Below are 19545 nucleotides of genomic sequence, written 5' to 3'. Positions count from 1 at the left end.
ACACACACACACGAATGAGATAATGATCATAGTTTCTTTCTGTCTGAAAGCCCAGCCTCTCTCTCTCTCTCTGATCCCTCTCTCACAGGTAGTGATGGCTTACAGCTAAAAACCAGAGGCCAATCCCCTTCATCTCTCCTCCTGTGACACAGCGAACCAAGAGAGAATCAGAGAAGGAGGGAGGAAAAAGGTGTCAAAGGGAAAATCAGTCAATCATGCAAGAGAGAGAGAGAGAGAGAGGAAACCAGGAGACCAATCATGCCAGAGTAAAAGTGAGAGATACAGAGCGAGGAGAGTGAGCTCCAAAGTGTGAACGAGATGGCGAAAAGAGTGGAAAACATGCACTGAGCTGCACATATAGTCCGATTAGGAGACACTATTAGTTTAATAAAGTTGTATCTTCCCCTATTTAAAGTTATAATATGCTTTATTCTATATTTTTTTTCACAGCATTGAAGCCTTAGAAAAAACACTGAAATCTACCTTTGTGATCAATGTGTGAAACCAATACCATTGGCCAGATAAAAACCTAGAGCATTAAATAACAATCACTATCTTTAATTTAATCTTCCAACTGCGTGGAATGCAGGTGCATGAATATAGATCCTGATTGTAAATAACCCCTTAAAAGGTTTATTGTTTTGTGTCGATTGCCTTATTTTGTATCTGCTTTATTGGTTTTGATGTATGCCTTTTTATATTGTATTGTTTAATGATTTTGTATATGTTTTAATCTACTTCCGCTTTGAGCTAAATATGACTTTTATTTTGAAATGTTAAAAGGAAGCGCACCTTTATTTTATGTTAATATACAAACTTGACGGTACGGCTAAGTGTTAAGGAACAGATGCGCATTTGATATAAAGTTTTCATAGTTTTAATGGACCCGTATGAGGCTAATGCTCTTACGGTGGTGACAAGGTGGTATTTATTCAAGAGTTTTGGTTCATGATTATACAACGAAAGAAAGGAAATAAAGAAGTTCACCAGCAGTAAAGTCTCACGCCGATTGATATAGGCTACGGGGATCCGTTACACTGATTTTTCTTTCTCTTTCAACTTCCATTTAAATCTTCGGGTCTAAATCTTACAAGAAGTCAGTTCAACTTAAAAACAGCTGTCCGTCATTCGTATTCCTTGTACATCTTCTTGACATTGTGGCTCCTCCCCTGGAGCGATGGGTTTCTGATGTCTGCTGACATATCAACATATCTGACATATCAAAGTTACAAAGACAAAGACATTTTGTTTTTTAGGAACAACCTTACTTCCCCCTCTCTTCCAGAGACGACACGATGCTCTCGTACGAAATATATTGAATACACTTGAAATTATATTTAATAGCGCGGTGCCTGTCCTAACAAGTAAATACAAAAGTTATCACACAGAAAAAAATTAATCGCTCTATTTGTTCAGCAGCAAATGTGTTAGAGAAACGCAATATTCTTCAATTTCAACTCTTAATGCTGTTTATTTAACAGCATTAAGAATGGATTATGAAATAGTATGTATCCACTATCCATTAGTATTATAAGAGTGGAATGTTGGCAATTATACATGCAATGATATATCCACTAAACATATTTAATCATTTTGAGATGTCTGGTTATGAAGAATAACAAAATGCAACCTCTAAACATGAGTGTGTCACTTGTAGAAGTGCATACGCTCTTTTGTGATGGGGACGTTAAACTTTGTGCCGTGCAGATTAACTTAAATGTTGTTGCTTTGTTTAAGATGACCTTCAGTTGTTGTTAGTGTTAAAAAAAAAAAAAGGAGGGAGGATGACGGGGGGAGAGATAGAGGGAGGGACGGGGGGACCCTGTCCTTGCTCCTATCGCCACGGGATCGGTGGCCTGGCCTGACCACTTCCACAGCCAGCACCTCAACCTTATCCATCACCACTAGATAGTTATCACACCGGGGAGGGGGGTCGGCGGGGTGAGTACAACAATCTAGAAAGGGGGACTTCCCGCACTAATCACACAAACACACACTTAAAACAGAGAAACAAAAGGAAGGCAGAGACCGAGAACGACACACACGTAAATATAGACGTGTGATTTATTCGTCTCCGTGTCCGGGAGACCTTCCTGACATCATTAATGAACTCGCCCTAACTACAGCGAGCTCGGAGACATGTCTGAGTGTGTGTGTGTGTAGTGCAGCTAATAAAAAGAGACGGATCCACGCCTCATTTCTGCTCACTTATGTTTTACATTTCTAGAAACTAATAATAGGGAAAGCGCTTTGCCCGTAAAGAGCCACAGAGCGTAAATAACACAAATGGTGAAATGGCTCCTCGTCGAATCATCAACATGCGTCCAAAGACACGCGCACAAAACACGTCACAGCTGGACGATGGGAACGTGTGAGTCACGTGGTGAAGTGCTGCAGCTCTATCAGCACTTTTAAAAATAATGTTAAAAGATCAGTTGAAAGCTGGTCAGCGCTGTACTCATTGAGCAACATTATTATGACTCGTATTACTTTTAATGGTTTTTATTACTTACTTTTACTTGTATGTACTTGTTACTTTTAATGTGCTGTGGCTTCGCATTGTGTGTATTGTGTGTTCTTCTTACCACATATACTGTTGTAGTGCGTCTTATCCTGTATTGTTTGTTATTGTTTTGTGTTTATTATGGTCTGTCAAGGGACGACAGATGCAAATTAGCTGCATAGCTACAATCTGGTAAAGTGCATCAAATGGTGACATTTATGTTTTACCTGTCCATGGTCCCTTTTAAATGAAATGTAATAAATAAAAAAAAATGGCATATCAAGACTGTGTTCATGAGGGTTTCTTTTTCTTGTTCAATATGGCAACACGAAGATCCCCAAAGATACAAAATGGCATTTAAGTAAATGTACAAATACATGACACAGTGGACACGCCACAGTGAATTGATGAGGAACACACATGAGAGCTGCCCACGGGACACACTTTGGATACCTCTCCCCACGCTGCGGCACACACACACACACACACACACACACACCTTTGACAGTAACATGTAGCCACACAGTCGCACGTATAGTTATCACTGAATTACAGACACTAAGCGGCTCTCTGCAGTCGCCCCCAGGAGAGCTGTCTGCCATGTTTTAATGATGTAATTCTTCTTTAAAAGGACTTTTAAAGGATCTCTGCTTTCATCAAGAGCCATCTCAATTGAGACAAGAAGGGGATGTTGGGGGTATTTAATAATTAGTATGACACTTTGTAAAAATGATTACTCTTCCACCTCTTGTGCATGCTCTATTGCTTTATTCCTTCTTCTTCTACTCATTCTTCCCCCCTTACAGTCTTCTTTCATATTCCCATTACATTGTTCAGCTGCTCGGGCCTCCACCTGCTCACGGATGTCACGGCTCGAGCTTGTACCTTCTCACCTGCTGTTTCTTGATGGCAATGGGGGGCAGAATAGGCCTGGAGGAGCAGGAGGTTCCCGTGGTTTCAATCCATGGGGATGGAAGAGTCCCAGGGAGACTCGGGGCTGTTGGGGCAGCGATGCCCGAGGGACAAGCCCCGACCCCGCGGGACAGCCTGGTGGGGGCCTGGTACTTGACCTGCCGCAGCAGTAGTTCCATCTCATGGGGGGCGGGCCTAAATGGAGAGTTGAAGACCCCAGGGCACTAAGGGGAGAGAGGGAGCACGAGAGAGAGAGAGAGAGAGAGAGAGAGAGTGTATCAATGTGAGCAATGTGATGTGACGCATACATTTCGCGACGCATTTTATTTGCAAACCACAGTGTGTTGTTACTGAAAACATCATGGAAGAGACGAACACATGACATGCAGCAGGGGTCCCCACTCGGAGTCAAACCAAGGGCATTGCAGTTGTAAAATTATTAGTTGGTTTATACTTGTTGGGTTTTGAGGCGCCACGGTGTTCTCCCGGGTGTTTCACTCCCCAAACACTATAATGTATGAAAATCCATTTGGAGTTTGGAATTTTTTTTGTGATTTTGTATATCAGGGGGACCATCAAATAAAAGAACGGCCTCCTCTTAGGACCGCTTAAAATTAAACCAGCAACTGTTAGTCATTTAAGATATTACGGGGCAATATTTAGAGTTCATCACTTTTGTTGACAACTTTTTTCTGTGTTTTTTTCATTAAAGTTTCACCTTCTAATGCCCTTCATACGCAAACTTTAAAAAAATGTCCCTGCTCACACCAGTTGTAGAAGTCCACTGACTCCAATGCATCCACATTGGCTCTTGGCCAACCGAAAAGCTCTGGCCAGGTTAAATATTGGTCCAGAACAACTCAGCGCTGCACTTGACACAGATACATAGATAACAACACATTACGACACAGACAGCCGCGCTGCATCCGTGTCAAATGTGGCATTATACAAGACTTGAGTCTAGTTGTTCACAAAAACAACACACACACACACACACATGTACACGTACACAAAACTTTGCCTCCCCTGTTCTGAAGTGGGTAGAGATTTGCCACAGACGGCCTCAGTCATAATTATTCAAATCACAGTGATCCTTTTGCCTGAGTGTTAATTACCAGACCAAAGCTTTGAGTTGGAGGACTCTGTATCTACTCTATATGCTAATAACACCGCTTGCTATTTAGGCCACTCAAAAAAGACTGGGACAACGAAGAGAGAGGAGAGAGAGAGAGAAAGGGCATAAGTGGGAATTGGCTCCTACTATATCGACCCAAAACCGCACTCTTTATTTTTATTTTTAAATAACATATTAACAGACTGGGTTAATTAGTAAATGTTTCATTATCACATTGTGAGTACTTTTGATTGTAAATGTCAAGTGTTTCAGAGAGAGAGAGAGATGAATGAATTCAACTCCACTGACTCATTTCTTTAAGCTTTGGTTGTAAACACAACTGGAGAACAGTTGTACCTGCTGGGTCTCCGTCTTGGTGCAGTTCGTTTGTGCTAGTGCATTTTTATTTGTTTCATCACTCTAGTTAGCAGAAGCACTCGTTCATCGAAATACATGGATCAAATGTATAGTGACGACAGGCGATGGTTAATATTGTTACATGCGGGGTTCATACACATGTTGACCAATGGATTTCCATGACCTTTCCATGACCTTTCCATGACTTTAAACCAAATTCACATAAACAAACATTTTGTGAAATGTCGGTGTATACACGAGAAAATGACACAGATTAATGAGAGAAAAGTTTGATTAAAAGAATAAATATGAAATAAATATTTATTATGTTAATCAAACTGTGTAAATGAACATATTAATATAACAACATTTCCATGACGTTTCCAAAATTTTGGGGATTTAATTTTCTTCCAGACCATTTTAAAATTCTAGAAAAGTACAAATTATTGTATATGTCAGCATATCGGCGTGTGTTGACTGAACACAATGGACGCTCAAAGTTATTCTTACAATAAAGTAAAATGCCTCACTGTCAGGATTCTCTGTGTATTGAATGAATTTGCTTTAGTCTTCAGTATCAGTGTAGGACATTCATTAGGGATCAGTGTACACACTAAAACAGGAAGGGACAGAAGTCAGAAGACACACAAACACAAACAGAATTCTCGCCACTCTTAAATACACACACACAAACATGCATACACACACACGTAGACACACACACACACACAAACATAGACAAGCCCAAAAGTACCAACCTAGCTACGGGAAGAGCAATGATGTTGACCCCAGGAACACACCATCTCTGTCTCTGTCACGGGGACTTGGGGCCTTTTGGTAAGCTGTGTGTGCGAGCATGTGTGTGTGTGTGTGTGTGTGTGCGAGCATGTGTGTGTGTGTGTGTATGTGTGTGGGCTGGGGGTCCGAGAAGTGAGGAAGGATGAACTGTGCAGGAGAGCCATCTATTCACTGCTGACAAGGTCAGAGCTACGAAGGGAGAGAGTCCCATGCCATATGCAGAGAGAGAGAGAGAGGGGTAAAGAAATGGACAGAGGGCGGGGAAGAGCACGCAAACTTTTCTTCTTGCACTCTTTCCTTCTTGGTTATTCATGATATACATGTTATTGTTACATACAATTATAAAAACAACAAACACAATGGATATAGAACTGATCCAAAATGTTTGGAGAGTCAAACCTGATCTGACAAATAGAGAATAGAGAAGTTGTGTCTCTCGGTGAATATGGGAGACCTGCAGGAAGTAGGTAGCGAGCCAGATATGACGACGCTAGTGGCGCACGGGCACGACGGAGAGAGCGAGCAAGAGCTAGAGAGAGAGAGAGAGAGAGGGCGAGAGAGAGAGCAGAGAGATAGAAGTCGTGGTGCTGAATCAACAGTGACCAGTGTGCTTTGTCTTCATTATGATCCCAGTGGGGAGTCACAGAGATGCGTGGATGCCACACACACACATGCACACCTGTGCCAGGGGAAGCACTAAAATACTCCACTCAGCACATCAGAAGAACCATGAAGACACATACTTACTCTCACACACACACACACACACACACACACACACCTCACCCGTGTTAACAAAGAGGAGGAAAGAAAGACAGCCCCTCCTTTTCTTTCCCGACAGCCTCTTCCTGGAGGAGCCCCCGGTGGGTAACACGTATCCCATTGCTGGGCATGTGCAGTTGGGTGTCTGGGTAAGTGTGTGTGAACTTCTGAGCACGAGGTTCCCAGGAAGTGGGCTGCCTGTAACTTGTATTCTCGTTGACGGACACAATGAACACCAGATAATGACACTTTTGCTCGTGGTAGATGGGTAATTGTGTTTTTTGATGTTCCTTCACATCTTCAACCTTAGGTTAAGCTCACTGTGGGTTTCCAACGAGAATACTATAACAATTAGATTAACTTGACGAACTATATGATGAATTATTAATGAATAATTACTAATTCACTGCTCTTTGTGTCTCACTCTTTCAATTCAATTACATACATACATACAACCCACTCCTTCCTCTACATGCAGTAACACACCACATTCATCCCACTGCTTTCACTAACCTTGTTCCTGATGCTCTGATTAGTTTCTTTAAATGCAGCCATCAAGTAAAATTAATCGTAATGTGGAATATTTCTGATCGATTGCAGCCGCAGTTAAGAAGGAGTGACAATTTAACATCGGCCTGTGGTCCAATGCGGTGGCGTGAGACTGTTTTGTTTTCCTGGCCGACCGACCTGCTTGGTGCTGAGGAGGTGGTGGAGCCGGTGGGCCCGGTAGACCTCGGCCGTCTGCTCTCTCACCCTCTCCAGACAGTCTCTCTCTCTCTTCTGGAGCTCCTCAAGCTCGTCTAGTTCCATCCTACGGGGCAAACGCACCAAATCACCAAATATTGTTGCAATTTAAATTCTAAACTTCCAGGTCATTTATTTAAATGATGGGTATTTGACACAATGCAAGTATGCATTGTAGAATATATTAAAAGAAGTGTAAATATGATAATGTTAATAATGTTTCGTACCATCTGGACCTTGAGTCTGAAATAAAAGTTTGATTGATATTCATTCATTTTACACTGACATCTTTGATATAATTCTGCCGGACAAATCAATCGAAATCATACAAGAGCAATAGTTAACTAGAATGGGCACTCGGTAGAGCGCATACCTTCGCATATCACAAGATTGGGCATTGAATTATGAACATTTTGGCATTAGTTGCATGCCAATTGGACAAAAATGTATCGTGCTATGGTAAAAAAAAGATGTTGACCATTCCATGACCTTGACCTTGACCTTTGACCCGATTGATCCCAAAATCTAATCAAATGGTCCCTGGATAATAACCAATCATCCCACCAAATTGCATGCGATTCAAGATGATTTTGACCTGTTCATGACCTTTGACCTTGACCCGATCGATCCCAAAATCTAATCAAATGGTCCCCGGATAATAAACAATCATCCCACCAAATTTCATGCGATTCGGTTCAATACTTTTTGAGTTTTGCGAATAACAAGCATACAAATAAATAAATAAATGGCGATCAAAACATAACCTTCCGCATTTTCAATGCGAAGGTAATCACACTCACACACTCATGGAAATTCTATAAAAATGATATGTTTTGATGACAGGGATGATACCTTACTTCCCAACACTATATAAATAAAAATGACTTGTACAAAGTGTAGACGCCATGTATGTGTGTGTGTGTGTGTGTGTGTGGAATACGTGTCCTAAAGCTGACAAGTCCCTGTAGTGTCCTTCAAATGAATAAACAACTGCCTGATGATGAGAGAGAGAGCGCCTGGGACAGACGTGCAAAGACAGAGGAGCTACGAGAGAAAAACAGGAGGATGAGACGGCGTGGAAGGAAAACAGCAGAGTGAGAGCGCGAGAGGCTCTAAGTGGGAGGATGATGGATATATTTCATCACCGCAGCCAGGACAGGTCCGTCTGTGACATCTGTTAAGTGAAGCTGGCTAAATGGGATGCATTAAAAGCCCATACACAGCAATTTCATTTCGCAAATCACACAGCCTTATTGTTACAAAGGGGGGTAATAACTTAAGAAAGGAATTGGAAACAATGACTAAAACACACACATGCCATGATAATGGACACAATACACACACAATGGACACACGAGCTAAGAGTAAAGCCAATCTAATCCCGCGAGAGCAATACCAATGAGAGTATCCTTCTCTCTTTTTCCCGCTTTCCTTTTTTCCCCTCTCCTTCTCTACAGTTTCTTTCTCCGCATCAACTTCTCTTTTCAATTACAAGCCTCCACGGAGGAATCGGAATATTCATAGTGTGTCTGTAATGTGAGGTTAACACATTCTGCGGCGACTGACATTTAAGAAAAGAAATCAAAACACCGTTCCCATTGCCTTTGCATTCTCATTCCTTCCTCAGCACCGGATTAAATTACAAAATAAATGAAATATGCAGAGCACCGTGCGTGTGTGTGTTTGACAGTGTGTATGTGTGTGTGTGTGTGTGAGTGTGGCAAGAATGAGAGCAAGTCTAAATGTGTCTGTGCGTGTCTATGCAATATGAAGCACAGTAATTTAAGACTGTGTGTATAGATGTGTGGCTGTATGTCTATATATGATATTGCGTCTGTGTGTGTCTGTGTGTGTGTGTGTGTGTGTATAAATAGTGAATATAGAGGTTGCTTGGCCTCGATTTGTCCGCCTGGCTAACAGAGATATTACATATTAATGTGAAATATAAAGTTTGAGTTTAGTGTGGGACGGTCGGGCTCACAAACCAATCGGTGTATGTTTATAGTATGTGTGTGTGTGTGTGTGTGTGTATCCGGTCCTTTCGTGCATTAATACCGCCTTAAAAAAGAGACAGGAAATGTTTTCAAGGGTCAGAGCCCTGTTCATGTATGTGTGTGTCTGAGCTGAGTGTTTAAGTGTAACTGTATCAGTGTGTGTGTGTGTGTGTGTGTGTGTGTGTGTGTGTGTGTGTGTGTGTCAGGCTGAATGGGTGACCTTTGCTTCCCTGCCCCCAGCCCCAGTGTTATTAATTGCTGTGTAGTGGACAAAAGCCAAACAGATTTGTAACGGCTGAAGGCACCTCGATCTGTGTCGGCCCAACCAGCCGCCACAACATACAACCCTCATTAGCCTTGTTCGGCACGCGGCACGCGCACTGAGAGCGCGTGTGTGAGCGTGCGTGTGTGTGTATGTGTATCTATTTGACTGAGTGAAAGAATAAAGGATAAAACCACTGGCTTGTAATTATGTTAAATATATTGATGTGTTGTTGTTGTTGTTGTTGTTATATCTGGTATAACTTGCTAGGAATTGATCAATATAACTAAACTTTGTGTATATAAAAAATAATATAGGCAGCTATAGCTTCAGCTTTCTGAATTGGACCAATCCTATCGGTATCTTCCTAAAGTTAGTCTTTATATATAAAACTGGTCAGTGTGTCTTTATTGAGCTGAAATGGAAAGATCTAACAAAAAGACGGCGTTTACAAAACATTACTTTTAAATGCAGATTTTGTCCCTAATCTCTTGAAAGCACATTAGGAAACAGCCAGTATGAACAGGAGTAAATATAGCAAGCAAAACCTGTGTCAACTTTGACACAGGTTTTGCTTGGACTTTAATTTTGGACTTTAATTATTTAAACGTGTTAACTTATCATAGGAAGGATATTTGAAGTTAATAAGAGATAAGAGTAGAAATGTGATCTAATTAAACTCTCATTTCAGTATATTACATTATACTAATACAATGTCATTGTGCTATGAAATAGTCATTTTATATATACGGTTTACGTTATTTTGCACATGATGGCATTATATAATTACGCGTACTGCATTATAGTGAATATTGGATGGTTATAATGTGCTGAGCATGCTATACAATGTAGTGCGAGCACTCCGCCAGATTACTTTTGATGGCTGCTGAACTATATCAAGATAATCAAGCATTCTTAACCTACTTTCAAATAATTGAAACTCAAACTGACATTTTCACCCTGGACTGTTAACTTATTTAAATGGCTAATACAGTACAGTTAAATGTCTCACTTCATCCTAAATAATTTACTACCTGGTTCACAATGTGGCGTCGAAGGGCTGATGCGATATCAGAGAGTGAAGCATTGTGGGACGGCAGGCCACACCTGCGGTCATCCGGGGGCCAGCAACCAGAGCAGCTAATTGGCCAGTTTCTAAATATTTAATGGAGACTTGACCTGATTGGCTGTTTAATTGGTCCAATTAAATGATTCAATAGCTGGCAAGGAGGGGCTAGTCAGCCAGTCAATTTAGACAGTGACCGGCTCGATGTATCGAGCCTTCAGCGCCCGCATGACGCAGCGTATCGTTTCACTGATGAATGAACTCATTTACTAAAGTAGGAAAAACTGATGTATGCTCCCAAACAATTATGTCAGAATTTGAAATGATCCCCCAATCAATATCGCTCTTATTGAACAACAACAAAAAACATTTACAATTTCATAAAACGTGCATACTTTTCTGCATTGTTTTTCCTCCAAAGTAATTTCCTAAAAAGGCAGCAAGAGCAGAGCACCCAGACACACACACAGACACACACACAGTATACAAATCCAATCAGACTGAAGGAGGGAACTTGTTTCCACAAAAACTGGATCAGAAAGAAAGAGCAGCAAAAGAAAGCCTGACGCAGAGAAGCAGAGAGCGATGCTTCCAGGCCCGCTCTCTCTCCCCCAAAGCAGTTCTCCTTTCATGAATGTCCTTGAGAGGGACACGAGAGAGGGAGGAACGAAGAAGGCTAAAGTAAAGAGAGACAGGGAAAAAAAGTAGAGAGGAGGAGAGACAGCGAAGCACTGGAGGAGAAGAATAAAAAAAGAATAGTGGTGCTCAGCAACATACAGTCTCCCTTGTTCTCTTTGGGATAAGTTAAAAGGTTTAGTCGTCGCAGCATCACAGGGAGAATTATTTATCTGATGATGGCAGTAATAATTACCCGGCTGTTTATTGCAGATAGAGGAATAATTCATGCAGTCAACAGGCCGTGTTGGTGGCGGCAGCGATGACACCGGCACATTTAGTAAATATGCAAAGCGCGCTCGCTCCGCTCTCCTAATTGCCCCCGACCGTCCCGCCGCATGCCCTTATTAACGCCCGGGATCTTTAAGTGTCTCCCCTGACAAAGTGATAAATTGTTGGGGTATCAAGGAAAACTCTGGCAGAGTGGGGACCGCACCGGGGTCCTGACTTCATTAGGCGATGCAGAAAGGAACAGGAAGGATGGACACTGAAGCACATGTGGTGTAGAGCAAAAATAGATTGAGGAAAAGAGAGAGAGAGGCAGTGATTGAGGGAGGGAGGTGGAGTGAGGACGGAGGAGAGAAGAGGGTGGTGTAAGTAGCATTTATTAGCTGGATGCCGTACCTAATGAAATGACACAGATGGTTTCGTGCGGTGGAGATCTGTCATGGACTGAACCAGAGTCAGAGAGGAGAGAGGTTCTGCAGTCCATGTATTACTCCTCTATCATTAGCACTAAATGGGGACCATTAGTCCCAACTTTGAATAATTTATGCAGCGGTTCTGGACAGACAGACTCACAAGAAGGAGGGAGCATGCCGGTGGATTAAAGAGCGGACCTTTGCGGTGGCGAGTGATCCGGCAGTGCGCGATCCGAGAGGCTCGGCGGCTAACACAGAAAGGATATTTTAAATAAACGGCGGCGCACGGCGACGTTAATTGATCGTGACCCCGGCAGCGCTAAATAAACATGTGATTAACTTGAGAGAAAGTGACCTCGACACCCCCCAATCCACTGTGGAGGAGGGGCTGTGTGTGTGTGTGTGTGTGTGTGTGGGTGGGTGTGAATGGGGGGTGTCACAGAGCTTTTAATGAAACTGTAAGACCAAACCAAAAGTCAAATTAATCAATTTTCATGGTTCTTTAATTAATCCCCCCCATTATTTACTTATTTTGCGCTTTGTTTTGTTTTAAGTACACAATTTAAGAAGTTGGTGAGATTTAAAAGAAGGAAATGTTACTATTTTCTCTACAACTTCTGTAAATTCCAAGTAATTTTTTTTCAATAAGCCATAGCAGTATATGCTATATATTTATATCGTGGCTGCAAGAAGAAAAGATCAACAAAAAAAATTTACCAGTAATTAATTTGTTGAATTTGAACAGTTCTACAATTGTTGTCACAGTGTGAGAGTTGTGTGTGTGTGTGTGTGTAAGAGTGTGTGTGTGATATAATACTAAAGTGGCAACGCTCTTAATGGACTTTAACAGCCCTGTTCCCCCTCTCCCTCTAAGAGGGGCAAGTGTGGAGGAAAGGTTGAACGCTGGTGGGGACGCGAGGGGAAAAGTCAGTGATCCAAGAAGCACTTTAACAAATTTACATTTAATTTTAGCAGAAGCCTAAAGATATGTTGCGGTAAAATATATTAGCGGCATTAAAAAAAAAAGGTGACTATTAGCTAAACGTGATGTTTTTTTTGTCAAAAATAAAAGATGGCGTATCTGTAGCAGTAAGCCCCGGAGCACAGGATGTTTTATTAATGCGCGAGCCGCGGTTCAATTCAGAGGCTAATTTTTTATTTCTTCACATCGTTCACTTCTCTCTCTCTCTATTAGCCCTCAGCGCTTTAGACTTATCTCTCTCTCTCTCTCTCTCTCTGTGTGTATCCTCTTTGTGTCTTTCATTCCTTCACTGTTCCTTTCCCCTCTCTCTCTCTCGCTCTTTTTTAAGGTTACACAAGAAGACCTCTTCTCCAGCTGACTTCTACACTAATCAAATCGATTCATCTTGAACGACGTGTCCCAGCTGACTCACTTGCAGCTCCTGTATTGGTCGCTGGGCAAAAAATGTTTCACCACGAGACATAAAAAGGGAAAAACCCAGCAGTGGATGAGAGACGGAGGAGAGAAGCGTGAAGTTTACAAAAGCTTTGCTGAGGAACTTGTCATGTTGGCGGTATAACACGCTCTGCTCTCGAGCCTCATTCACACCATTACGTGTATTTTACCTGACCAGTTCATTTTTCCTGGAGAGTCCTTTCAGGTAGCTCTGGCGTGCGTAGAAGTTGTGGACATACTTCCTCACAAAGAATCCTCTCCATCTCCGCTGGATCTGTGAGGGATTAAAGCAGGACAAAAGGTTTTCTTAAGGGGTCTCATTTGTAAAACAGTGATAGGATCCACACTAAATATTTGCATACGTTCTAAAGGAGGAAATGCATATTCAGATATATTGTATAAAACCTTGTTATTTCCTTTTTAAATCCCAAATCAACCTGTAAATGTGAGCAGCTGGTCCCGCCTTCTCCACGCCCACATTCAACCATAAATGGTCAATGCAAAGCACCTTATGAATGTTGCTGTGTGGACATGAGTCAGCTGATCAATGGGTCTCCTATTTCTTACGTTCACGCAGTCAGAGTTGGTATTATTTATGTTTATAAAAATCACAGATTGCTTCCACAATAATCGCAACAACCAATCAATGTTATCCACCAATCATTTAACCAAAAAAATGGTTGGTGGACACAATTTTACTTACAAACACTTAATGAAAACTAGGATAGTATTTGGTGATGTATGCACAGTATTAGAAGATTCATTAAAAACTAATGACGTAACAATACTTAACAATATTTGACGTTATCTTGCAGATGATAATAATGAATGTTGGTAGTCCGGCTCTCTTTTCTGCTCTGATCAAATATTAATTGAAACGGTGATTACAGTTATGTACACTATAGTACAAGCACAAATAACACTTCTGGTTTGACTGTTAATGATTAAGAGAAAGTAAAAGTGTGATAAAAAGTGAAATTAAATGTTTGAAAGGCATCATTATACCTGGAAAGATGCCTCCCTCATTTTTGGGTAGTGTAGCAACTTTGAGACTTAATAAAACATTTAAATAATTAACACTAAATAGACTTGCTCTTCACAGACGGGCCTTAAGGGAAGGCATGAGCGGGTATGGCGTGTTTCATCATATAGATTATATTCAAACAGACAATGTTATGAATTTATCATTGTACGCATTTCTAAATACATTCTTGCCGACGACGCAAAAAAAAAAAAAAGAAGAAAAACATAGAAAAAGTTTTAAGAAAGAACACACATGTTACACACACTTTTAAACCATCTTTAAAATGCGCTTTTTTCTTCCTCTGCAGTGATGGAGCGACAATCCGAGGGAGGACAGACAGCTGTCACAGCTCCATATGTTTAACTGTATCCGTCCACATTGATTGGGGAGGCTGCAGATTAGCTAACACACACACACACACACACACACACACACACACACGCCAGTGGACCATTTCAAAACAAGGGGGCGGATGTCCTTCAAACTAATTAGGAGATTAAAACAATGGCAGGTAAAAGAATAATCACACTATGAGAAGAGGGAAGAGAGGAGAGTAGAGGTGGAGTGGAGGATGGGGGAAAAACAACAAAGAGCAAAATAAGAATTAGCATTGATCTGCCAGTCAATAGATAATTTTAAATAAAGTAATTGCCGCCTCTCGAGTTCTTGCTGACCTTTGTTGACTAGTGAAATCGATGCTGTTGAATCTAATACAAATCCGAGGTGCGGCATGTAAACACTGGTTTCTATTACGGCCCTAATACATTATCCTCTGTTAGCTACCAAGCCGCGATAAAGACAACAGGACGGGAGAGAGAGAAGAAAAGAAGAGAAGAATCAAAATTGATTTCAAAGGAGGTGTCACAGGGGGATTTTGAGATGATTGTGTCTCCCTTTCCCTCTTTCGCTTGGACACTGCATATTTCTTTGGTAACGATGGTCTGCGAGTAGAGACGTCCTTCACTCGTTCACTTTTGCACAGGGTCTCTCTCTCTCTCTCTCTATCTGAGATGATAGTTTAGTGCTCACAGTGTTGCCAGTATGAATTAAATCAGTGTTAATCCAAGAACTTCTAATGCACTTTGGCATATTTGGTAGTAAAATCTTTTTTTCTTCTATATCTTTCAACAGGTGGCATCGTAACATAGGACTGGTTTGGATTTTCACAATAGCCTTTTATTAATATTCAAAACAATGTTTGAGCCTCTGAAGTACTAAGTCACACATATGACATATTGTTTGGAAAGGTCTGGGACCAAGGGAGGCGTTGTGGGGGGAGCACCCACCCAAAACCCACCCAAAACCCAGACAGATACACACAATGTATCTGCACAGAAAAGCCTCATTTGACCAGTAAGGACTTCAAACCCAGTGCCTTCTTGAATCGCTAACCACTTCGCCATTTTGCTGCCCTATTTATTCATATTTCATCTTCCATTAAAATTCTTATTGCTTCCTTTAGGACACTGTGGTTATTTTATATGTAACAAAGACCTCTTTTCTAACAAGCTTCTGCTCTACATTGTGACGTCGGCCCCCTAACCTTTCGCCCCCTGACCTTTAACAGCTGGGTCAAACAACACCCCTGGATCTACCGCTCTCCTTTTATGAGACATGTATTGAAGCGACAGGGTGGTCAGTTTTATTTGTTTGTGCTTCTATTAAGTGTAAAACTCAAAGCCCGACATTTTTTGAGGCTTTTCCATCAGTATGAAAATACTGCAACCATTTCTGTCCATCTGGAAGGCAACACACCCTCAGTTTAATTTGATCTATAATTCTTTTTTCCAGATTGAAACTGAGTCGACTGGAATTGTAAAAAATATAAGGTTTCTTTGCAATATCCGTGTGTAAAAGTGTCAAAGCATCAGTCACAGCCACAGTGCTATGATGTGTGAGTATGAACAGTCGTACCTGATGAGGAGGGGGCAAAAGTTAGACCTACAATAAAGTTGCTTAAACTGAGATACAAGCCAATATCGTCAGTGAAAGGACCGAATTACAATGAAGCATTATCTTCTGTGTCTTACACCTCATTTTAATCGGCATAAATTATGTTTGGAACTCAATTGTACAGTAACGTCAACATTATACTACTTTAAAAAGTAAGAAAAAAAGACTGCATGGGGAGATTAAAGACGTTTTATGATGAACAATTTTTGCAATGAAGTGGTGTGATGAAGTGCTTACAGGCTGCTATTCATAGGGCCTCCCATTCACAGCACACACACACACACACAGAAACAGACTTCCCCCACTCCGCCCCCCCCCCCCCCCCATGACACTCCATTTGCTAAAACAAGACACCGTGGTGATATTTACCCTGACCGCCATCTCCTCGTAGAAATTCATCTTCATGATCAAATATGCCGCCTGTGAACACAAAAGGAAAAGATGGCGTTACATCTTGTCTCCCAGCCCTCTGATCTGTCCACAGCAGGCGTCAAGAGATAAAGAGCTCTTTATACATAATACATTGCACAGAGGCAGCACAGATAGGGCCGCTGTGGAGGGAAGGGAGGAGGGAAAGGGGGCCGAAGAGGGAGAGAAGGAAAGCGAGAGAGACACGAGTGAAAAAGAGGAGAAGTCGGGGAGGGGGATGAAGAGAGAGAAAGAGGGAGGGAGAGAAAGTGGTTAGCGGGACTTTGTATCAAAGGGAGGACGGTATTCTCTCAATACACCGACGCAGACAAGGGCCAAGGAAATCTATGGTAGTCAAGCAGCGAGCTAATGGAGATGTATGACGGCCAAACGCTCTCCTCTGGATTTCATAATCAATGACAGCGCTGCCAGGAGTGACAAACAAAAGGCCGGAGAATATTCAGCGGCGCACTCAACGAGCCGTTGCACAACCAAATTGTGTCGGCCCGACCACTGGGGGCACGCTTCAGGAGCGAACTGGAGAGTCGGCCATGAAAAGGGATTCATATCTCGACGCGTCTTTAGAAGAAAAAAAAATGTAAACAATGACAGGGAAGAAGGAGAGTAGAGGAAGGGAGACAAAGACTTGAAAGGAGGTTGTAAATTCAGCTTGATGTTTTGAGACGAGGCCCTGTGGGCGCGTCACATGACACATGATAAGATCCGCAAGAATGAGAGAGGAAAAAGACAGAGAGAGAGAAAGAGAGGGAGAGGAAAAACAAAATCTCAAAGGGCGAAATCAAAATAGTGCACTGTGGCAATTTTGAGCGATTCAAATTAGCGCTCGTCTGTTTCCAAATGAGACCAAACTGCCTCTTTTTAGCCCATATGTGTGTTGTGACACATCCTTCATCGTTTATTTCAACACCCCTCAACCCCACCATCCACCCCCCCCCCCCTTTCCATTTCTTGAACGCCTCCCAAACGGCGGCTGGCAGTTATGCTTTAGCAAACAGTCAATTTACAGGCATGATAAATAGCTTGTTGTGATACGTTTACAAAACTCAATCCAGGGGAAAATTATACGTGAGAGACCTGGGTATTGGATCCGGTATCAACAATCTGTTCAATTAAGAAGCAGTTGGAGGCAATATGCTGAAAATAGGGCCTTGTTTTACTAAAGCACACACATACACACAAACCCCTCGACTCGTTCCTTCTCTCTTTTCCTCTCCACGTCTTTTCTATATACATCCGAGGAACTGCGAGAAAGATGGAATTCCTTATCATATTGCATCATATTTCCTAAGTGCTAATTTCCCAATGTGTAATGAGTGAATTATATTTCTTAAGGTCAGACGCAGAGACTTAGGAAAATAGCAATTGAATTCTAATGCATGCTATCATAACATAATCAATATATCTATAGCCATTCCAGGCACTGGCTTACCTTCACCATTTGTCTGCAACGTGCCCTTGCTGTGAAGCCCCGCCATACCTTCTGTATAATGATTGCCTTCTTGTGCAGATGGCTGTAAAAAAAAAAAGTCAATTTAGCGAGATGATTGGACATGTATAGTTCAGCAGCCGAAATGAAGTAAACACTGGAAAAAGTTATTCAAATACACACAGAAGGGACATTAAATTCATATTTTTCTTTGTTTGATCTGTGCTCAGAAATAATATAGTTTGAGTCCCAAAAACAGATAATGTTTTAAATCTTTTAGAAACTTGAGAGCTGGAACAAAGAAATACTAAAAGCTGAAATAATGTCATTGATGTACAGTATATAGTGTTATTTGATTAATGAAATCACAACATTCCCCTAAATGACTGCTGCTATAATAAACTGTGATCCTTTATTTCCTGAAATACATTAATGAAAAAGAGTGCTTTTTTTTCCCGCAGACACATGTTAGGTTGTAAAATGCGTTCAATTAAAAAGGTCAGGGCAATGTTGCGCTTACAAACACATGCTCTCAAAAAAAAACACACACACACACACACACAGAACATTTCTGCTCCTCCAGGCTTTTTCGATCATGTCCGATGGGCCTTTCACCCCTTTAGTCGGCGGCACACATTTGTATTCATCTTCAAACATACTCTAAATGCAAGTCTACTGCGATTCTCTGCCTCCAATGAGGCCATCAATTTCCAGAAGGCCATTCATATGCCCAGAAAATCAATGCTTATAGTGGGGATAGCACAACCCCAGAGTTGCACTTAGGCAGCTAAAATTGTTGCTAATTATCCACTTAACGCATTGATCAATTAACTTAAGTAATCGGAATTAACCTAGTGTCTGGAAGTTTGTCTGCTGACCCTGCAGAATGGTGCCGGGGTCACAGAATAAGAACAAGCACAGACATAGGGACATTCATTTCTCTGTGTGAAAGGGCCACAGAGTGCAAGCGACATTTATTCCTCCAGGCCATTTGCAAAGCTCTAGAAGTGGGATAATTATGAGAGTGAGCTAGTATCAGGGTTTCCCTTGAAATGTAACTCTTTAAGTCCAGGCCTGAATATTTTTCAACCCTGAAGGGGAAAGCAAACCTCAAATTGGTATATAAAATATTAAGGCTTTTTTTTCCGCATATGAAGGAGTAGGCCGACCAACATATCTGGTTTACAGATTCAAACTGTGAGACATGTATTCATTCATCAAATATAGGTTGGTGTACGCATCTTACCTGAGGTAAGCGTGCACCTTGCAGGCTCGGACCCAGCTCTGAATCCGGGTGGCGGCCTGGTTTTCTCTTTGTCTGTTCTCCTCAGCTTGCCTACAGGCACACAGTCACATAGTAATATATGATATGAAATGATATGATATGATATTCCTTTATTCGTCCCACAGTGGGGACATTTCAAAAATCACAGCAGCGGTGCACATCAGAGCATCAATGAAAAATAAA

General features: G+C 41.6%; 1 protein-coding gene across 1 annotated transcript in view; it reads right to left on the bottom strand.

Annotated features, from left to right (window-relative positions):
- The window catches only part of spata17 (spermatogenesis associated 17), a 44538-nt gene that overhangs the window by 24131 nt on the left and 862 nt on the right, over positions 1 to 19545 (bottom strand). The window contains exons 2-7 of the mRNA XM_056412921.1: positions 19324 to 19413; positions 18081 to 18162; positions 16592 to 16642; positions 13416 to 13519; positions 7134 to 7257; positions 3397 to 3639 (exon numbers count right to left, since the gene is read on the bottom strand). Of these exons, the coding sequence (XP_056268896.1) occupies positions 3397 to 3639; positions 7134 to 7257; positions 13416 to 13519; positions 16592 to 16642; positions 18081 to 18162; positions 19324 to 19413 (694 nt within the window). The remainder of the gene's footprint in view (positions 1 to 3396; positions 3640 to 7133; positions 7258 to 13415; positions 13520 to 16591; positions 16643 to 18080; positions 18163 to 19323; positions 19414 to 19545) is intronic.

Source organism: Pseudoliparis swirei, chromosome 4 (assembly GCF_029220125.1).
Source record: "Pseudoliparis swirei isolate HS2019 ecotype Mariana Trench chromosome 4, NWPU_hadal_v1, whole genome shotgun sequence".
Classification (NCBI taxonomy): domain Eukaryota; kingdom Metazoa; phylum Chordata; class Actinopteri; order Perciformes; family Liparidae; genus Pseudoliparis; species Pseudoliparis swirei.
The sequence above is the reverse complement of the archived record's forward strand: the minus strand, read 5'-3'. Positions and strand labels throughout refer to the sequence as shown.